Genomic DNA, 20,999 nt, shown 5'->3' on the forward strand with positions numbered 1-20,999 from the left:
AAAAATGCCCTGATTGCCAGGATGCTGGCTAAGGGCACAAGCTACCCTTAGGGCTGTCTGAATGATGACCCCCTCAGGATGGCTTTTGCCCCCATACTGTATTAGGTATGTCGCTGGTGGGGTGGAACAAATGGACAGTCCATTTTGGGGAGACCTGATGGTCAGTAGGCATGGAGAGAAAAGGAACAGAAAAGTGTATATTGATGAAATATGTTTATTACTTAGGTTTAAGCACTTAAGTAAAACTCACCGAGTCTGATTTTTCTTTAACTACTCAAAGGGTTGGCATTTTCTGACTAATGAGATGCCAAAACCATCACAAAAAATTATGTTACGGCAAGCATTTGCAACATATTATACAAGAACCCATAACATATGAAAGCCTGATGTGAAGTCTAAATGTAGTTAAAGGACTGCAGTACAAAGCAAACAATCTTCAAATCTTATTCAAGCTGCATGTGGTACTTTTCTTGGTCTTGAAACATATCAGAACAGCGATGTACTGTAAAATTATGCACACTACATTTTTATATGCTAAATTAGTTTTCAATAGCAACTAGATTTCAACAGCCAACAGAAATTTAACAACAGCTACAATACTCACTACAAAAAAACAAAATTAAGCACAGCATGTATGCATGTTTAAGAGTCTACTGAGTGTGGTATGATTCATCAACTATGGTACTGCATCTCTTTTCATTGGTAAGTATATGTCAAAGTCACAGACAACATTTATGAAACACAGTACTAACTGCTTCATTTAAAAAAAAATATTTGTATTCTTTCCCCTTAATCCATTTTGTACAGATAAGCAATACAGAGAAGGACAAAGGGAGATTTCTAATTTTGGTAGGTGACTCTAAAAATTAAGTGAAACAAGTAAATAGTAAATACCTTGTGGAAGTACACTGATAGAAGCGGGGCGTGATTCATATGGCTTTCCTTCCAAAATATCATACACCTAGGACAAAAAAATCAACACATTTATGCTCATTCATTCATTCATTCTTTGTTTACCTGCTTAATCCAGTGCAGGACCTTGTGGTAATCTCATCTATCCTGGCATCCAGCTGGTACAAGACATAGCAACTCATCGTGAATGGGGCACCAACCCAGCAAAGGATGTGTGTGACACACACAGAAGTACCTCACAAAGAGGATTACTGGCCTCAAACAAATGCCCTACACTGACCGCCTCAAAAAACTCCAGCTTTACTCCGTAGTATATTGCCTACTCCGAGGTGATCTCTGCCTAACATATAAAGCTATGTCAAACCCAGAGCTGTTGGACATGCTACACCTAAAGAAATCCCAATCCCACCGAGCTACACGCTCTAGGGACCTAAACCTTGTCACCACAATAAACAGGACATGCTGGAGGGATAGATTCCTGTCCCAGAGACTTCCTATACTCTGGAACAAACTACCTATCTATGTCAAGCAAAGTTCTTCATTAGCATTCTTCAAGAAGAATCTTGATGAGTGGATGGGAAATAGGAAATACACCCTGGGGATCACTTCTGTGTCTCTGCTGGACAGTGGCACAGGAAAATAACTTTCTTGGGTGGCGTAAGCCAGGGAACCTTGTTGACTAGGCTTACTTAGGCCCTTGGGCCGATAGCCTAGTACCTACCTATGAACCTATGAACATGCATGCACGCACACACACACTCTTTCTCTGCATGCATACCTAATGACAATTTGAGGCTTGCTGTCTCACTTAACAGCACATCTTTGGGATGCTGGGGGAACCTAAGACATGTACTAAAAACTGACACAAACATAGGGAAGACTTGCAGATTCTGCACAGAAGGTGCCCCAAATGAGAACTGGACTGAAGAACCAAGCACTCTGAAGTAATAAAGCTAACCGCTGTCTCACCCATATTGTAAGATACCAAGTGAAAAAAATAAACACTGCATCTTTAGAGACAGCATTTTAAAATCTGAAGTCAAACACAGTACTATGTTTATACTGGGTGACTAGTTTATGGTTTCAGTGACAATGTCAACAGCTAGGGCTCATGAATCAGCATGTGATGACAAAGAGTCATAATTAGCAGGTAGGGAAACTAAAGTTCCATTTTTTTTGTTCTTTAAAACATTCAAAGACAGAGGAATATGCAATCTACATTAACAAATGAGGCAAGGCAACAAATCGCTATGTTAATTAAGACTAGTGACAAAAAACTATATACAGAAATGAGCATAACATTTCTTTTGGAAAGTGCCAAATGTTACATAACTATAACTGTAAAAATCCCCACCATACAAAGATTTATTAGTTCAGTCTTAAATGTATAAAAACAGTGTCCTTCTTGCCTGCATTAGGAAGTCCCTTTATTAACAGTTTTGTTCTAGGTTTAGAGCTAATTTTTGGACTACCTGCTTGACATTGTTTGTGAGCCTGTACTATGAAAATAAAGCTATCTCAAAAGTCATTTCAAGAGTAAAAGTCTATAAAAATATATGAAAATGCATTATCTTTTGTGAATGAAAGTAAAAGAATCAATTTAACAGAAAGGCAGGCAGGCACAGGCTACTATATTCCATCCATCTACGTTTTTTTTTCCAAGAAAAAATATTTATACAATGGTGAGCTGGTGGGAAGCCATTACTGCATCCTAGTAGTACATCCTAGAAGTATGTCATGTAGAACAGAAAAATCAAGTCTCTAGGATGCCAGGCAATGAAATTAATTTGTTCATAAGTGAATACGAGGCTAATTGCCTTTGAGGGCCATTTTAAGCTTATACACTAATTTAGGTCAGAATCAAACCCTGTAGCATGTTTCTATAAGGTGAAGACCTTAACCATTATGCCAAACCCACAATTTGTCTGATCTGGTAGTAAACGAGCATTCATAACAACAGCAGAGACATTTAGGAAAAGGCAAACATGTTATCATATACAGAAATCTGTTTTGCATATTATCTCTCAATTATCTTCCAAAACACATGCCTCTTTCTATACACTTTTTGTAATATGGAAGATATATTTGATGTTGACAATTTTGCAAACAGACCAGATAACTCACCTCTTTGCTGGCTGCCATATCCATAGGTGTTGTGCCCCGAACAATGCCTTCATCTTCCTCATCATCACTAACAGGTTCATCCAAAATGTACCAAGGTTCACAATTTTCTATGTGCGGATCTGCACCTAAATCAAGATAGAGAGTGAGAAGTGGAGTAGACAGATAATTCAGCCAAAAAAAGTGACATAAAAGTCAAAGAAGTTTCAAAATTTAGTCATCTTGTACTGTGTATTTTATTTTGCTGATACCTGTATATTTTTCCATCATATCCATGCACGTTTAAAAGTTTACAACGAATTTAAGACATTTCTTTATTAGTTGAGGTAATATATGAACTGTGGATTTTTTCATTTAAAGAGTACTTATTATGGCAGTCATGCTAAATCCTGTATGTATTTTCATTATTAACACATATCATTACAGTAACATCAGTTGAAAATGCTGATATTGTAGGTCTGTTTTCAGAACTTTGAAATACACAGTGTTTTCATTTAGTCATCCACTTTTGATATCCACTAATTTATTCCTGTCAAGACCACTGAAATACAGAGTCCTGGCATTCAACAGCCAGAAGATGCAGAACTAATTCCAGTTAGAATGTTAGCCCACTGCAAGATATACTCTCATACTCACATTCACTACACATGCACATGCACACACACACACACACACACACACACACACACACACACACACATATATATATATATATATATATATATTTGAGCACAATTTACAGGATCATCAGTTTGCCTACCTGTATATTTTCAGGCCATGGAAGGAAACCACAGCAATTACATAAACCTATGGAAACACAGAGACGACATTAGATTCCACACAGAAAGTATCCCATTTGGGAAATGAACTAAACCACCAAGTAGTGTAAGACAGGAATGCTAAACACTATATCAAGATACAAAGATACAGGCTATTAATCAAGTTTTAGAACATTTTAAAATGTTAACAGTGGAAGAGTATGGGTAAGGAAGTTTTTCCTCTCACTCACTGTTATGTGATCTCAGAATTACTAAAGTTGGGGGGATTTGTGTTACATGCAAGATGAGCAGAATACTATTTTTATGGGAGACAATATAGACATCTATATCTTTGAAATGGATTCTGTTTGTTTTTTCCGACTGCAATTACAAGTCAGGCTGTCATAGTATGATTTTGCAATGCACCCAAGACATGCTTCAGAATGTGACTAAATGTTCTGTATGAATTTTGCTACATCAAGAAACATGACAACAATGCAGTTTTGTAGCATACACAATGGGTGGTATTCATAGTCCCAAGGTTCGCACGTTCGTAGTGGTTATCTGTGAAAAGAGCGGCTACTCTTAATATGTCAATACACTGAATGCAGGTTATTTGTGACAATACAGCAATGCAAAAGTTTCGGCAAAGAGACATCCAGTTTCATGAAGGGCTTAAAGGTGGCGAAATTGGGCTTTAAGTACAGGGGAAGTAAAACATTGAAATGTAAATGCTCATGTGATTTCGGATGTATTTGGATGTTATGGATGAATGCAGATGTTACAGTACCTACAAGTAGTTAAGGCCAGCAGTGTGCATAGCAATTTATATTACTTCTTAAAAATATAAAGGGTGTTTTACTTATTTTCTATAGGGATGTCCTTATGAGGACACCCTGATTGGTTACTTAAAAGATTCAAAAGGGGAAGACAGGACAGACTGAAAAGTGAGAGACATACTACAGAGGAACACTTCAGGATGTTTTGCTAGAGGAGGTAGGAGAGGAGGAGTTGTACGTTTTTGGAGGGGAGTAAAGCATCCCCCCTATTTTTCAATTTTTTATATATAAGAAGGTAGTTTGTGAAGGAACTATGTTAGACTGTTTTGCAATGGAGAGAATTTGGGAAGGAAGAAGATGAAATAGATTGTGCTCCAGTTGTGTCCTGAGCACACATTGCTTCTGCTGCTATATTTATGTATTACTTACTTCTGGATTTGTACTCGAAATAAAAGAAAAATAATTTTCATTTCTTATTCAACAGTTCCCTTTGGTGAATGATACATTTTTTCCGAAGCATGGTTACTGTTTGCATAGTCATGAGCAACCATGGTGAGTCTGGCCAGCATACCTCTCAACCTGGAAACACCAAAAATCTGGACAGGGCCCATGAAAAATAGGTACAAATCTGTATGCTGATTAACATCTAATTTGCATGCATACTTATGTAACCCCACCCAGTCCAATGGAATTGTGGGATAACAACCTCCAAACGCAAACTGAAGAACAGACAACCAAAATATGGCACCAGAGTCCCCCTGCAGCCATCCCAATGTCCCATTGCCTGGCTATTTTGCCCCATTTACCATTAACACGAATGTGTGCATACTGCTTTACTTCTGCAATGATTATTTGGATTTTATTTTTACATTTTACAGCACAACAATGCAGAAACACTAATAGACATCTGGTAAACAAAGCAATACTGTCGCACAATGAAAATAGGCTTGGCATTAAAACTTCTCTGCCCTTGAAACTCACATTCATTGAAACAGCATTGAAACCCACACCACATCCAAAGAAAATGCATCTGGCCAGTGGTGGATAAAGATTACCTTTGGCCTGTTTTCAAATCATTGGCCCCTTGTGCACAAAACAAGAACCATATATGTTTTCTTTTCTTTGATACACCTTCCTGACTTTATTAAATTATATTCCTTGTATAATACAACACACTTGTTAGACAGAGCGCATTTTAAATTTATTATTTTTCCAGTAGGCTGTACTGTAGACAATGAAACAAAATGCATGAACCAATAATAACAAAACTGCCCAATTCAGAACATTTCCATCATAAAAGTCTACTTCCACACCCACACTATAAATACAGCATCAAAAAGGAGGTGGGGACTCTTCTGTATCATAGTGCTGTGTCTCTCACCAAACAGAAGAGTATGACTGATATTTGTAAACTGTGATGCAAATAATTTCAACATATATAACTAATAATATAAATAATGATTATAATGTTATATACAGAATGCATTGTAAACAGAGAAATGTTTAATTAAATCAAGTAAGTGTTTTACCAAGCCTACCCGTTGCTTTAAGTCCAGATAGCTACCTGGCTGTGATAGTAAGAGCAGGTTTCTTTAATAAGTTATTGGATGCAAAACATGAAGGCTGAGGAAAGCCCAGTAAGAGAAAATATGCCCTTTGTGGAAAGTGACTGGGAGTCTAGAACTTAGGCTCTGGGAAACAGGATCAAATATGGTGACGAAAGACTATGGAGGAGAAGATGGAAATCATTCCTGCCAGAGGAATCCAGAATGAGAGAGAGACAGACAGACAGAAACCAAAACACACTGTTCCCCAGCAATTAAGACTGAACCAAGGTTACTTGCTGTACATTTAATTAACCAAAATATTCTGTTTTACTTGGAAGAACCTGTCTAATTTGCATCTGTATATAATAAAATGCAAAGCTGCACTAATCTTCCACAATATATATGTAACACACAACTGTATATGTATATTGTGTGTATGTGTTTGCTACGCAGCCAGTTCCCTACTGCACAACTGCACAAATGCACGTCTTACTTCAGTCACTTCAGAAGTTAAAAAATGCAAACATACATAGCCTAGTTCACTTAAAAAAACTTCAAAAGTAAATGATAGAAGGCTTGAATATTATGAACAATCTTTCCAAATGCTATACATTAACTATAATTCAGTAAGTAAATCCATAAAGTTCACAAACGTGAATTATATCATAAACTATTCTTCAATACACTGGAACATGAACTGCAAGCAGCTGTAAACAGCTGCAAATCAACAGACTAGAAATGAAAACTTCTTAATATGTGTTTGATACAAGAGTAGGCAAATAAAATAATAGTATTAAAGTAATATGCTGTAACTATATTTTTGAATGTTGCATACCAGTTATATATCAGGAATAAAATCTGCAGCTTAAAGATTTTACTTGGTTTTGGAATCAATTAAGTTTGAAAGACACTTGAATATGAAATGCAGACCATCAGCTGCAAGCAGCTGTAAAAGAAACTATTAGATCTAAAGTGTAAACCTAATAAGTTATTCGTAAATAATCTGCTGGTCAAATGTCTAAGAACCTAGCTTCATAAGAACAGCAGTAACAAGAGTAGAATAACAAACTTAACGGACATCAATAGAAATGGAATGTACACAACACTCAAAACGCTCAATGCATGTATCATGGTCTCACAGATTATTTCTAGAGTGACTTATAGTCACATTACTGTTTACAAATACGACACTAAATGGCACATGTTTCTTTGTTTACAAGTGGTAGTGCAAGAAAGGACACAGACTTAAATTGTGGAAGGTATATCGATTGCCTTATATTCAGTCAACCTACTGGCCCCCGCTAGTTTCATTCTTTTTAAATAACGGTTCTCCTGCTGCAGCGACGTACATGCATAGAGCTTTGACTATGGTTATCTTTAGGCTATTATGTAGTCCTTTCTCCATTCAAAAAGATTTTATTTATGACATATAAGTTAATGAAAGCACAGCTGTCAATTCCTGCAGCTGGCCATGAACGAAGCAAACAGCATGCACAGACTCAGTCAGTACAAATGAAATTAAATAAAAAACCTTGAAGCAAACTCCTGCTTCTAAGCACACTAGTCTAGTAGTAAACAGATTTGTTAGCACGAGTGCTGCCGTTTAAATAAAAAGACAGTTTACACACTCCTGAAGTACAGTTTCTCCTGCTTTAACCCAAAAGCTGTTTTTTACCTGGAGGAGCCGAAGCCGAGCCATCCGTGCATACTGCATAGCTGCAGACAGAGTCAGACGTTAAATAAGTAAAGCGGGAAAACAAACCAGCCGTTAAACAAGGAAAGCTGAGCCGGGGACAAAGCTGACATCATCGCGCACACTCTGCTGATGACATCAGGAGTAAAAAAAGATAAAAAGAAGAAAATCAGAAATTAATGGGGCTATGTGGGAATTCGTGGCACCCCATTATTTTGCCCTCAAAATCGGTATTTGCCAAGGAATTCGGTACAGTTGAGATGTCTGCTAGCCAGTCTTCTGTTTTGCTGGGAAACTATTATACTGAATTTCCTCTCCAGCTGCATAAAGAAGAAAATAAAAAGGCGGCATGGTTGTTTACCTTTCACTTATGTGCATGCATATCTCCCCTACATGCCTACATTTATTAATCAGCAAAGCACAGAATTTCTTTATGTACTAATTAGACATGTAGGGGTTTTACTCAATGAAATGATAATTCTATCAAGTTAGGTTTACCAATTGCATTGTAAAAGTGATTTGTGTGTGTGTCTATATAAATATATGATTCCCCTGCACTGTACTGAATGTACATTTGTCCGACAAACACAAGGGTTTGATTTAATGTTGATGGTACAGATGGCTGAACAGTGGCTATGTCAGTGGTATGGAATGTTGCTCCAGGTAAGTGGGTTTGTCGGGGGTGAGTGCGCACGCAGGTGTGTGTGTGTGTGTGTGTGTGTAAGTAAGTGTTAGGCTCAAGGATGGGTGCTGTGTGTTTGTGTACGAGTTTGTGTATTTTAGGGTAAGGGTTAGGTTAGGAGATAGATGTAGTGATGTTTGTGCCTCTGAGTCTGTCTTGTGTAGTGGCATTGTTATGGGGAGGTTTTAGTAATGGGTCCTAACCCTAATTTCATTAAGCAGATGCACGCAATGTTTTCACCTGAATCAACATTTTTTATTAACACTGTGAATTGAAAAGACAATGAAGTTTTACATCTGAAGTACTGATTGACATAATCCTTTCATAATTACAATTATAACTGAAACTTATGTACATGGCCAGCTGTTTTTCTACTGCTTTTACTAAACTATGTTTATGTTAAGAAGTGATAAAGTGTGTCATACTCTGCAGGATGGGCTATGGACTAGGCTTCATTAAACTCCCATCTAAATGCTGACTTTCTCCATTTTTCTTTTTTAAATGCTATGGCGTATTAGAGTTTCACTGAGACATGGTATGAACTGGTGCATGTTCCAGCTCATTCACAATTACCTGAAGACTGTCTATGACTATATAACAAGAGACACACACACATACACACACACTCACATTACTGAGATTCACAGAGAATAGTGTTGCTAACTTAAATTTATACACACGTGTGTAAATCAGCTTGAATTTATGTCAATAACTGCAAACCCACCACATTTATCTGCTATTGGTGGAGTTTGGCTGAAATTACTGTGGGAAAGTGATACATTTTTAAAGTTAGTTAAAACAAATTTAAACTTACAAAATATTAGCAAGCTATAGAAATTCAGCTTAAATACTTTAATGGAATATATATTTTTTCAAAAGTAAAGACAGTGTTACATGCACTTGTATGTTGTTGAAACTGACAGACATGGTAATGGCGGGAGCTGCAAATTTCATTTTGTAATACTGAGCATGCATAGGCATGTTATCTTCACAGGGAATGTGCGGAAAGAGTGCACTGAATATTTCATTACATTCAAATCTAATGGCATAACATAGTATGGCATAGTATGGCAGTGGAAATAAGTTTTTTGTTTGAGATTTCTGGATCATGATGTACAGGTTAGCAGTACAAAAGCTGAGGAGGATATTGCTCAGTTGATTTGTGCTTCATTGTATTAACTTTTTTTTTAAGTGGAAGTTGTAGAATTGAGAAGTGCTTGATGGTGTTGCCTGGAGCATCTCCCTCTGTCAATTTGCTACCATATTTTCATTCCTCCTGGTCCATAATTAGCGTGTAGATATAATTCAGATGTCCAAAAGCAATTTAAGTGAAACAAGCCTTTATGCCCAAAAAAACAGATCGGATGAGTGGTTGGAGAGGATCTGAGGACAAAAGTCTGATTGTTTTGTGTTTTTCCGGTCCATCGGGACTTAAGACTCTGGTGCTTTGCCGAAGCTTTTCAAAAAAGCTATTCTTGCTTGTTTAGGAAGAAATCTTCATCATCCAATAAGCCATTTGTTAACGACCATCTCAATAATAATGCAAGAAATATGGATGGGGAAGTATTTACCAGTCTGAACAGATATTTGCAGGTTCAGAAATAAAAACTTTCCAGTATTATATGAGACAGGTATAAAGCCATTGGGAAGCAGAAGCAGTTAAACAACAGCAGACAGATTTACCAGAAGGAAGATGAGCACTGTATTCCAGCTTGGTTCCACATCAAACACCTGAATAACACCAGTCAGGTCCTTTTGAACATTAGTGAAAACTAAGACACCTACCCTACAACTACAAGTGTTACCTTTCCTTTGGAAAGGCTTTGAATCACTGTATTCCAGCTTGGTTCCACATCAAACACCTGAATAACACCAGTCAGGTCCTTTTGAACATTAGTGAAAACTAAGACACCTACCCTACAACTACAAGTGTTACCTTTCCTTTGGAAAGGCTTTGAATCACTGTATTCCAGCTTGGTTCCACATCAAACACCTGAATAACACCAGTCAGGTTCTTTTGAACATTAGTGAAAACTAAGACACCTACCCTACAACTACAAGTGTTACCTTTCCTTTGGAAAGGCTTTGAATGTACTTATTGATACTGTAGCTCATATATTGATGTTAACACTTCAGTGGAACCCCAGGTAGCCTAGCCAGCAGTCGGACCCCCCCCAGTACTCCCTTCTTTCTGAATATTTCCCTCTTTACCCTCTATACTTAATCCTTCCTCCTGCCTAGTCCTTCTCCCCTAGCAGGTTACCTCTCCCCTGCTATATACCTGCTGACCACTAGGTGGCGCCCTCATACTTTATCTTTCTGATTCACTAACTTTCAACACTCCTTTCTAACCTACCTCTGCATCCTTGCCCCCAGTACCTCTGTTCCCAGCCTTTTTTGGGTCTCCTATATATCACCTCTCACTGTCCAAGGACATCCTTATAACTGTCATCTCCAGATTCCTCCTGCAGTTCTACCTTTTAGCCTCCTATTATTGTCCACCTTCCACTACCTTTAGGCCTACCTACGGAGTCTTCCTCCTCACTGATTGTCTTCAGCCTTCTTCTGCTGTCTTGTCTCATATTCATCCAGCCTGTTCCTTCTGTTATCTGTATTATCTACTGTATCTCTCTCAGTTGCTGTACTTCTCCTTATCTCTGATACCTGTAAACTAACCAATACTGTAGTCCAATATTCTTATCTTCCTCCCATTCTACATCCCCTACCTTCCCTTACACCCTCCCACAGCCTTTACTTTCTCAGCTCACTAGACCCCTCCTTGCTAAACAGGTATTGTTGTCATTTGCCTGTTCTCTTCAGGTTAGTCTCGTGGTCTTTGCCCCCTTCCCGCTATTATCCCTTTTCCCCTCCCCCTCTGCCCCAGCACTCCAGCTTACCTTACAAATATACCCTAGTTCATAGCGACGCCATCTTTCTTCCACCCTTATCCCACCTGGCTGCTGTGAGTTCCGCTCCTGTGCGTGACATAAAGTAAGTGTGTCATGTTTTGTAGTGTCTAAATGAAAGATCTACTGTGCCTCTTTAGGTTCCTAGAATGTAATCTGATGTAATTTGTTAGCCTTATTACTTTTTTCTTAACTTTTGCTGCTACGTTGTAAGTGCCGCACACGTGGCTTGTATTTTGAGGAACTTAGACACTATACTTAACCACAGGATCCAGACTATTGTTTGTACTATCTAGCGATTAATGATTTTAGTGCACGGCATTGGTAGCTTTCCTGATGCAATCATAATCAGTATTGAAACGCTGTACATATGGCTAGTAGTACTTGATACATATGCTACGGTTACTTTTAAAGTACTGTTGTGCTTATTTTGCCGTTTTAGCTTTTATTTGCTATCCTTTTACGACATACAAGTCTAACTTGTAGTTGTACATACTCCCACAATCAGAGCAGTGTGTCCAGACCTTATTACATATGTTACCAGCCCTACGATGCTAATATTGTACTGTTTTGAGGCTGCATTTAGCGTTTAGACTGCTAATAGATCTGTTTCAATGCGACATAGCTGTACTTTTTAACCAGCCCTACGATGCTAATATTGTACTGTTTTGAGGCTGCATTTAGCGTTTGGACTGCTAACAGATCTGTTTCAATGCGACATAGCTGTACTTTTTAACCAAACACTCCCACTTACGGAGCGCTGTACACGCTTGTTGATCCTACAGCTACGATTATACTTTGTACTGATTTGGGGGTTAAAAGTAGCATTTTGACTGATATCATACTTAATTTAATGGGACACAGCTTTATTTTTGACTCGGATGCTGCCACTAACCGAGCGCTGTACGCGCTTATAGTTCTTAATGCTCCCTCTATCTGAGCGTTTTGCTCGGGGCTTGTAATGGAAGTAATTAACCCTATGATTTTATCTTCACTGGTATTTGGGCTTTGTTTAGCATTTTATCAGTGAATAACTATAATATAAGGGCCCACAGCTTTTACTTTGACCCAAACACTGCCTCTAGCTGATCGCTGTACACGTGTATGTAATAGCTGTACCCTGGTTGCTACTTGATAATATCCCTATGTTTTTGGGCACGTCTAGCGGTTAAGCTGTTAACCAAAGCAATTAACTTGCACTCTGTCCCAATTTTGTTACAAACGCTGAAGCTGTTAATGCATTGGACTCATGGCTTGTAGTGGATGTACCTAGCCGCTATCACTATACCCTCTGTAGGATAATTTGCTTCTACTTGATAATGTTCCACCTGTGCCCCATTGCTATGTAATACTCTGGCCATGCTCTCTCAGCTTGTATTGGGTCAATGCTTACAATGTCATTACTGCTCTGACTTTTAATGTTTTTATATTTATAGAGTGATGAATACTAGACTGTGTTGTTATTACTGCCCTGATTCATAATACTTTTGATGATTATAGAGTGAAGAATGCCAGACTGTGTTGTAACTTACTGATTACTGTATTTGCATAAGCATCTGTTACTGTATTATACCTACACCTACTCCCTATTGAATTTACACTGTGACTTACTTCTTCTCTCTCTCTTTATATCCTACCAGCACTGTATTCCAGCTTGGTTCCACATCAAACACCTGAATAACACCAGTCAGGTCCTTTTGAACATTAGTGAAAACTAAGACACCTACCCTACAACTACAAGTGTTACCTTTCCTTTGGAAAGGCTTTGAATGTACGTATTGATACTGTAGCTCATATATTGATGTTAACACTTCAGTGGAACCCCAGGTAGCCTAGCCAGCAGTCGGACCCCCCCCCAGTACTCCCTTCTTTCTGAATATTTCCCTCTTTACCCTCTATACTTAATCCTTCCTCCTGCCTAGTCCTTCTCCCCTAGCAGGTTACCTCTCCCCTGCTATATACCTGCTGACCACTAGGTGGCGCCCTCATACTTTATCTTTCTGATTCACTAACTTTCAACACTCCTTTCTAACCTACCTCTGCATCCTTGCCCCCAGTACCTCTGTTCCCAGCCTTTTTTGGGTCTCCTATATATCACCTCTCACTGTCCAAGGACATCCTTATAACTGTCATCTCCAGATTCCTCCTGCAGTTCTACCTTTTAGCCTCCTATTATTGTCCACCTTCCACTACCTTTAGGCCTACCTACGGAGTCTTCCTCCTCACTGATTGTCTTCAGCCTTCTTCTGCTGTCTTGTCTGGCCCCGCTTCGCTCCCCACCCTACCCCCATATCCCACCCACCCCTAGGGCTCCTACATTTATTCCTCCACTCACCACACCCCCTACCTACTTAAACCAATCACACATACCTATCCTAGACCACTCCCACTCCTACTTATAATCAAACTAATCTATACCACACCCATCACTACTTAGCGAAACATCTACTACATTACCATGACTATAACTATCTTCCAGTCACAACTGAAAATAGCTATCTCCTTCTTACTACTTTCCTCACTCATTACTACTTACTTCCTAACCTCCTACGAACATTCTCTAACTGTTTCTCTCTCACTTCCTTCAAAACATACTTGTACACTCGTAACATCCCACTCCTCTTCCTTGTTACATTCCTCCTCACAATCCACATACCTTCTTGCCAAATACCATAGGCTACTACACTATAAACTACCAAAATCAAAAACAAAGCAAATAATTGAAGCTTTCCAAAAACTTAAACTAGAAAAATATGATATATTACTCCTTCTACTACAAGATGGCGACATACACCCCAATCCAGGCCCACAAGACAATAAAACCACAACACATAGAAATCATACCAAACCCTTCTCTCCCTCTTCCTCCAAACCCACTAACCAGCTATCCATAGCCCATCTTAATATACGTAGCATCTGTAACAAAATTAGTCAACTCCATGCCCTACTAGAAATACATAACTTTGATATCTTATGCTTATCAGAAACCTGGCTAAAGCCTTCAATTAAAGACATTGAGATGACCCCACCTGGTTATAACATTGTAAGACTTGATCGCTCCACCAGGAAAGGTGGAGGTGTAGCAATTATATATAGAACTAACCTAAAGCTTACTCTTCTTGACCTTACCCTCTCCCAAAACAATAATGCTGAAATAATTTGCTCCAAAATACAAATCAACAATAGTAAAGCAATAAACGTCATTTGTGCATATATCCCCCCAGGAAATAACATCCCTACTCTAGAACACATTCTAGAACAAATCTCTAATAAACTTCCTCAAGAAACACTCTTTCTTGGGGACTTTAACATTGATTGGAAATCATGTAGCAATATTAATCCTACTTCCCATATAAACCTTTATGGTTTTAAACAACTCATTAATAGTCCTACCAGAATCAATAAAAAAAGCAAAAAAGAAACCATCTTGGACTGGATCCTTACTAACTCCCCCCTGCAAAACTACCAAACTTGCATCCTTCCAGATGACATTAGCGATCACTCCCTCACCTACGTCACTAGAGATAAAACTAACCCAAACTTTCCTACCACTCACAGAACACTATACTCCAAAAAAAAATTTATACCTGAACAGTTTCAAACAGAACTTTCACAATATAACTGGACCCCTCTAAAACACCTCACACTCAACAAGGCTGTTGAATACTTCAATTCAGCATTTCTTGCAATCCTAAAACAACATGCCCCAAGTCGCACTATTAGAACAAAGACTAAGACAGCACCCTGGCTAACCTTTAATACTAAGCATAAAATTATTCTCAGAAATAAATCTTGGAATAAATGGCGTTCCTCTAGAAACCCAGCAGACCATCAAATCTTTAGAGAGCTTAGAAACAGTACCAAAAAAGCCATCCTAACAGATAAAAAGAATTTTTACTTCGAACTGCAGCAATCCACCAAAAAAGAACCAAAAAAATGCTGGTGTACTAATAACAATCTAATTACCCCAGGCAAATTAGTTAGACCGAATCCACAGGACTCAGACCCGGAAGATCCCACTTTAATAGCCAATAATTTCAATACTTTCTTTACTACTTCCATACAAAGTCTAGCTAACCACCTATCTCCTGATACTTCTCAACTGCTCTTAAGTAGCTTCAATGACTCTCTTCCTCTCCTTCAACTACAAGCTATACCCACCTCATATATACAATCTCTACTACACAAACTTAAACCCACTACCCCTCAGCAGACAAGCTTCCTGCTGAATTCCTGCAAGTAGCAGCTAAAGCTATTGCCTATCCTGTCTCTATCCTAATAAACAGATCCATAAAGAAAGTACTTTCCCAGCAATCTGGAAAATATCATACATCATACCCTTACACAAAGGAGGCAAATCTGCTGACCTTTCTAACTTTAAGCCTATCGCACTATTATCTCCTCTGGCCAAAATTATGGAAAAATGTATACACAAACAACTACTTAACCATCTCCTCCTTAACAACCTACTAGCTAACACTCAACACGGATTTAGGCCTTCACATAGTACTACCACTGCACTACTTTCTTTCACCAACACTATCAACTGTAACCGTAACAACAACAAACTAACCTCTTCTCTTTTCCTAGACCTATCAAAAGCCTTCGATATGGTAAACCATACACTTCTTCTCCACATACTGAAATCCCTTGCCTTGGATAACTCTTCTATAACCTGGCTTTCATCATATCTTGAAGACCGACATCAAGCAGTACTCTGGAAAAATTCTCTATCTACTCTACTACCTATCTCTTTAGGAGTACCACAGGATCTATACTAGGCCCACTTTTATTCTCCATCTTTATTAATGATCTCCAATCATCTATCCAAAACACTACCTGCATACAATATGCAGATGATTCCACAATAATTTGTACAGCTTCCTCTCAAACAGAACTCCAATCCCTTACACAAGCAACCTTTTCAACTGTTGAACAATGGTTCTCAAAAAGATGTCTTCTCCTCAACCCCAAGAAAACAAAACTATTACTTTTTTCACCTACACACAAATCTACTCAACTAAATTTTTCTATCACTGCAAGTGACAACTCCCACATCTCCCCCGACTTCACTACAAAACTGCTTGGTGTTACTATTGATAATAATCTTAGCTTTGATCATCACATTAATAACACAATAAAAGCAGTTAATAAAAAGATTGGTTCACTATACAGAATCAAACCCTTCCTTACACCTGAAGCACGGACTACCTTAGCACAATCACATCTTATCTCTACCCTTCTGTATGCTTCCTCTATCTACACTAATCTCTCTAAAGGTAACCTTAGGAAACTGTCTACATCTTACCACAACATAGCTCGATTTGCCACTGCATCTCAATATAGAACTCACCATTGCCTAAACTTAAAACAATTACACTGGCTGGAACTTCCCAACAAGATTATCTATCAACAACTCTTAGTTGCACATAAAATTTTATATCAACCCTCAAAAACACCAGCTCTTAGCGACCTCTTGACTCCCTATAATAATTTAAAACAACTACGCTCCTCCCAAAAGCTACAAGTTAATATTACCAGAATTTTAAACGCTGCAGGGAACTGCCTTTTCTCCAACTCAGTTGGCAAAATATGGAATAACCTTCCCTTACATATCTCCTCTATAGCCACTTTTCCTTTCTTTAAGAAACAACTTCTTTCACATCTGAACAATTTCTGGCTCTGCTCTTGTACCAATCCAAGCTAACCTACTTTTATCTTTAAACTATATTTTATTTATTTAACACTCCAATCTTTCTCACTAATCTCAAATAACTTTGTTTCTATTGTTGCTACTTTTGTAAAAAAAAAAAAAAAAATTTATTTGCTTGTTTTTACTACATAACTAGTATTACAAAATTGTATTATTTGCTCATCGTTAGTTTTCATAACCTGACCTGAACTAATATCCTTGTATTTTTGCTCTTTGTCTATATCATAAGTGACTATTTTACATGTATTTCTATAACCATTATATCCATGCTTTAATCTGAGGAGCTTTTCTCCCTGGGCCTCCACTGAAAATGGACAACGATCCAGTTGGACTAGCCCAGTCAACAAATGTAAAATAAATAAATAAATAAAATAAACATGGTGAAATTGCTAGATATATTGTACTCAGACTGTGACTTTTAAGATTTTTAAGGATTTCTTTCGTTATGGTACTGCAGTCATGGTGTGAAAAGAGGTGTATGTGTAAGGAATTCAGGCATGCTTTCATGTCCTTTGTCACAGGGGTGACGAGAATGTTTAATTTTGTTACATCAAGTTTCATAAGGGTTATTCATATATGTTGTTCCATGTTAAAGCATGATGCAGCAACAGGGATCAAGACAGAAAAAGTCAGTTTCTATCCCGAGGAGAACTGTGTTCTCTTGAGGGCCCTAAGAACATATCACAAGAGTCTTTTTCGAACAGGGAGGCCAACACAAGATGAAAGAGCAAAGGTGTGGAACCAGGTTGTTATGGACATAAATGCTATTTAGGGATGAACTGTACATTGACATAGTGCAAAAACAATACACCTGTATAAGCCAGAGGAAAGTCAAGACAGAATGCAATTGTACATTACAGTACTGGAAGGGTACCTTCTACACTTACCCCTTTAACACCCAACGAGGAGTACCTGCTTTCTGTACAAGCACATGACTACGACACTGATAAAGGGTAGCACAGTCGTAAGCAGAGTTGGTGTGGACACTGGCAACTATCCATCTCAGCAGCATCCACAGACATGTTCAAGAAGGTTTCAGCATCCACCATGACATATTCACACTAACAGGATGATTGCAGAGGGCAACTGCTTACAAGTAACACATGACATTTACTATCAATGTGTGAACCCACCATTTCTGTTAATCATGAAAGTGAAGTGAGTGTGTATGCTAAGTGTACACACTTACCCCTTTAACACCCAACGAGGAGTACCTGCTTTCTGTACAAGCACATGACTACGACACTGATAAAGGGTAGCACAGTCGTAAGCAGAGTTGGTGTGGACACTGGCAACTATCCATCTCAGCAGCATCCACAGACATGTTCAAGAAGGTTTCAGCATCCACCATGACATATTCACACTAACAGGATGATTGCAGAGGGCAACTGCTTACAAGTAACACATGACATTTACTATCAATGTGTGAACCCTCCATTTCTGTTAATCATGAAAGTGAAGTGAGTGTGTATGCTAAGTGTCCTTCACAACTCATTACAGAGCAGTCAGTAGTTTGCTCCATTGTCTTTGTTCCAATATAATAAATGAATTCTTCACAGGGTCAGTGGTAGAAAGTAGCAGTTTCACTTTTACCAGCACACCTGAAAGACGTCAGCAGCAGAATGGATGCTAATGATGATAATGTTGTTACATTCATGAGACAGCCTGAGGGCAATGGCACACAGTTGCCAAGTTTAAAGACAGAATAACACACTCCAAAGCAGTTAGATAACTCTGCATTAAGTGACACTGGATCACAAAGTCAAGTAGATGGGGATGTTGCATGTTGTACCTTGAGAATCCATGCACTTCAACAATAGCATCTCTTCAATCACAAGAATGCCTTCTAGAGGATGGCAGCAGTATCCATTTTAACACCTGTTCAAAGGGGTGCTAGGCACAGGCACATGTCACAGCTACCTTCAGAAACACAAAACCTTTGACTACCTAGCAGCAAATGTGCCCTGACATTATTCAGGCTCAGTGCACTGTACAGGGAGTGAGAGTACAGCAGGGCATTTGTCAGGAATTTCAGCACTACATGAAGATGGTAGAGTCTATGGAAAATGCCAAGGTCACATTCATGCGCACAGTAATGGCACACATAGCAGCCATGACCACCTCCATGTGTATACTAGTCTGCACCGACCAAAGTAGGGATACCTTGTGGACAACAAAGAGGACGGGGTACTGTGCAGACACATGGCAGCATATCACATTACACTACGAGTGCTTCTCAGGAAAGTACTAGAAATAGTGGGAGGACCTAACACAACATAATTCAAGCAGGCCTTGTCAGCTTTCCTCTACTGATAGTACAACCTCTAATTTGAGGTCTATGTAAAGCAGCACTGGCCTAATGGTTAAGGTGTTTGCCTTACAAACACAAGGTGCAGGGTTTGAGTCTCACAAGGGATAATTGGCTAGGCTTAAAATGGCTCGCAAGGGCAGTTAGCTTAGTACTAACCTATGAACCTATGAGCACTGTTAGATATATGTTTGTAAGATCACCTGCACGTAGTAGGTCATATCATTTCAGCAATTCAGCGTCAAGTTCATATGCCAGCACTTCCTGAGGAACACAAAGATACTTAGCAGGAAGATTCCAGTCAGAATATAAAAATTATCAAGAATGTAGCCATTAATTATCACAATGTCTCCTATTGTTGCATAAGATTATACAACAAATACCGTGTACAGAAACATCTCTCGTTGTTACGCATGTTATGCACTAGGCAGCAGCAAATAAAAACATATGCTCTAGAACCAACCATATATGCCTGTTATGGGGTTAATGTTTATGAAACATAACTTCTTCCAAGAAATGTTCACGTACCTGCAGCTTTAAGAAGAGCAGTTAATCTTGTGGAGCCCCTTCCAGCTGCTATATGAAGCGGTGTAGTTCCATCAAATGTAACACAGTCAACAAATGCTTCACCCTATAATATATAAATTAAAGGCAGGATATGTAATTTCAAAACATGATATAGGGTCTTTCACACACTACTCTGTTTCAGTGACGTGGGAAGAAAATTAAAACTTCTCATTAGCCTTGTGTTGGAAAAGTGACTGTTTACACACAATAAAGCATACATAAACTTCTTCAGTCCAAGGGACCAGTTTGTATCAAAGATGGCATTGTCCTTGTGAAGGATGATGGGATGGACAGTCTGTAATGCATGCAAGGTCATCTACCTCTCAGTCCTGTTTGTTACAAAGAAAGTAGTGGGAGTGAATGGAGAGAATAACAGCTCAGGCACATCATCCTGAAATGGGTCTTGTAATACAGCCTTAGGAAATGAGGTTCTCTAACAAGGTGGTGTAAGTATCTTGCTTAACCCAAGGCTATGTAATAGACACAAACTTACCTTCACTATCAATGTTGCAATGCAATCTCTCAGCCAGCCATGAGAAAGTACCATATACAGCATAGAAAAATATATACTTCTGTATTCCAGGATAAACTTGCTTTTGAAGATAATAACAAAAATCAAGGATATTCCATTCATTTAAAACAAGGTACCAGACTTAAGCATGCCAATTAGGCATCTTTTAACAGGTTCTTTCAGAACCCCTCACTGCTATTTGGTCTCAACCATCCCAACGTCGGGCCAAGGACCTCTGTTGTCCCTCCACATATATTGTGCTCCGAGGTTACAAAAGGACTAAGAAATATGTTCCACCCTGGACCTACCTTTTAAACTGTATAATTTATGTAGTTATAACTACCTACCAAGAAGTAAAACTAAGCTAGTGAGCAGGGAAACCAGCAGCAAAGATTCCCTCCTCTACACCCCTTTAGCAATTTACCTTCATCTCCCCCCTACCTACTGCTATCTATAACTCCTCTTCTAGCTGTATCTAATACTGTTACCTTGTCTCCTTTAC

At 38.6% G+C, this 20,999-nt stretch overlaps 1 protein-coding gene across 1 annotated transcript in view; it reads right to left on the bottom strand.

The window, feature by feature from the left end:
- Positions 1–20,999, bottom strand: part of NFKB1 (nuclear factor kappa B subunit 1) — a 772,892-nt gene that overhangs the window by 78,318 nt on the left and 673,575 nt on the right. Inside the window, exons 17-19 of the mRNA XM_044060344.1 lie at positions 19,948–20,050; positions 3,037–3,161; positions 895–961 (exon numbers count right to left, since the gene is read on the bottom strand). Of these exons, the coding sequence (XP_043916279.1) occupies positions 895–961; positions 3,037–3,161; positions 19,948–20,050 (295 nt within the window). The remainder of the gene's footprint in view (positions 1–894; positions 962–3,036; positions 3,162–19,947; positions 20,051–20,999) is intronic.

The sequence above is a fragment of the Protopterus annectens genome, chromosome 2.part0 (assembly GCF_019279795.1).
Source record: "Protopterus annectens isolate FY-2018-M chromosome 2.part0, PAN1.0, whole genome shotgun sequence".
NCBI classification, from domain to species: Eukaryota; Metazoa; Chordata; order Ceratodontiformes; family Protopteridae; genus Protopterus; species Protopterus annectens.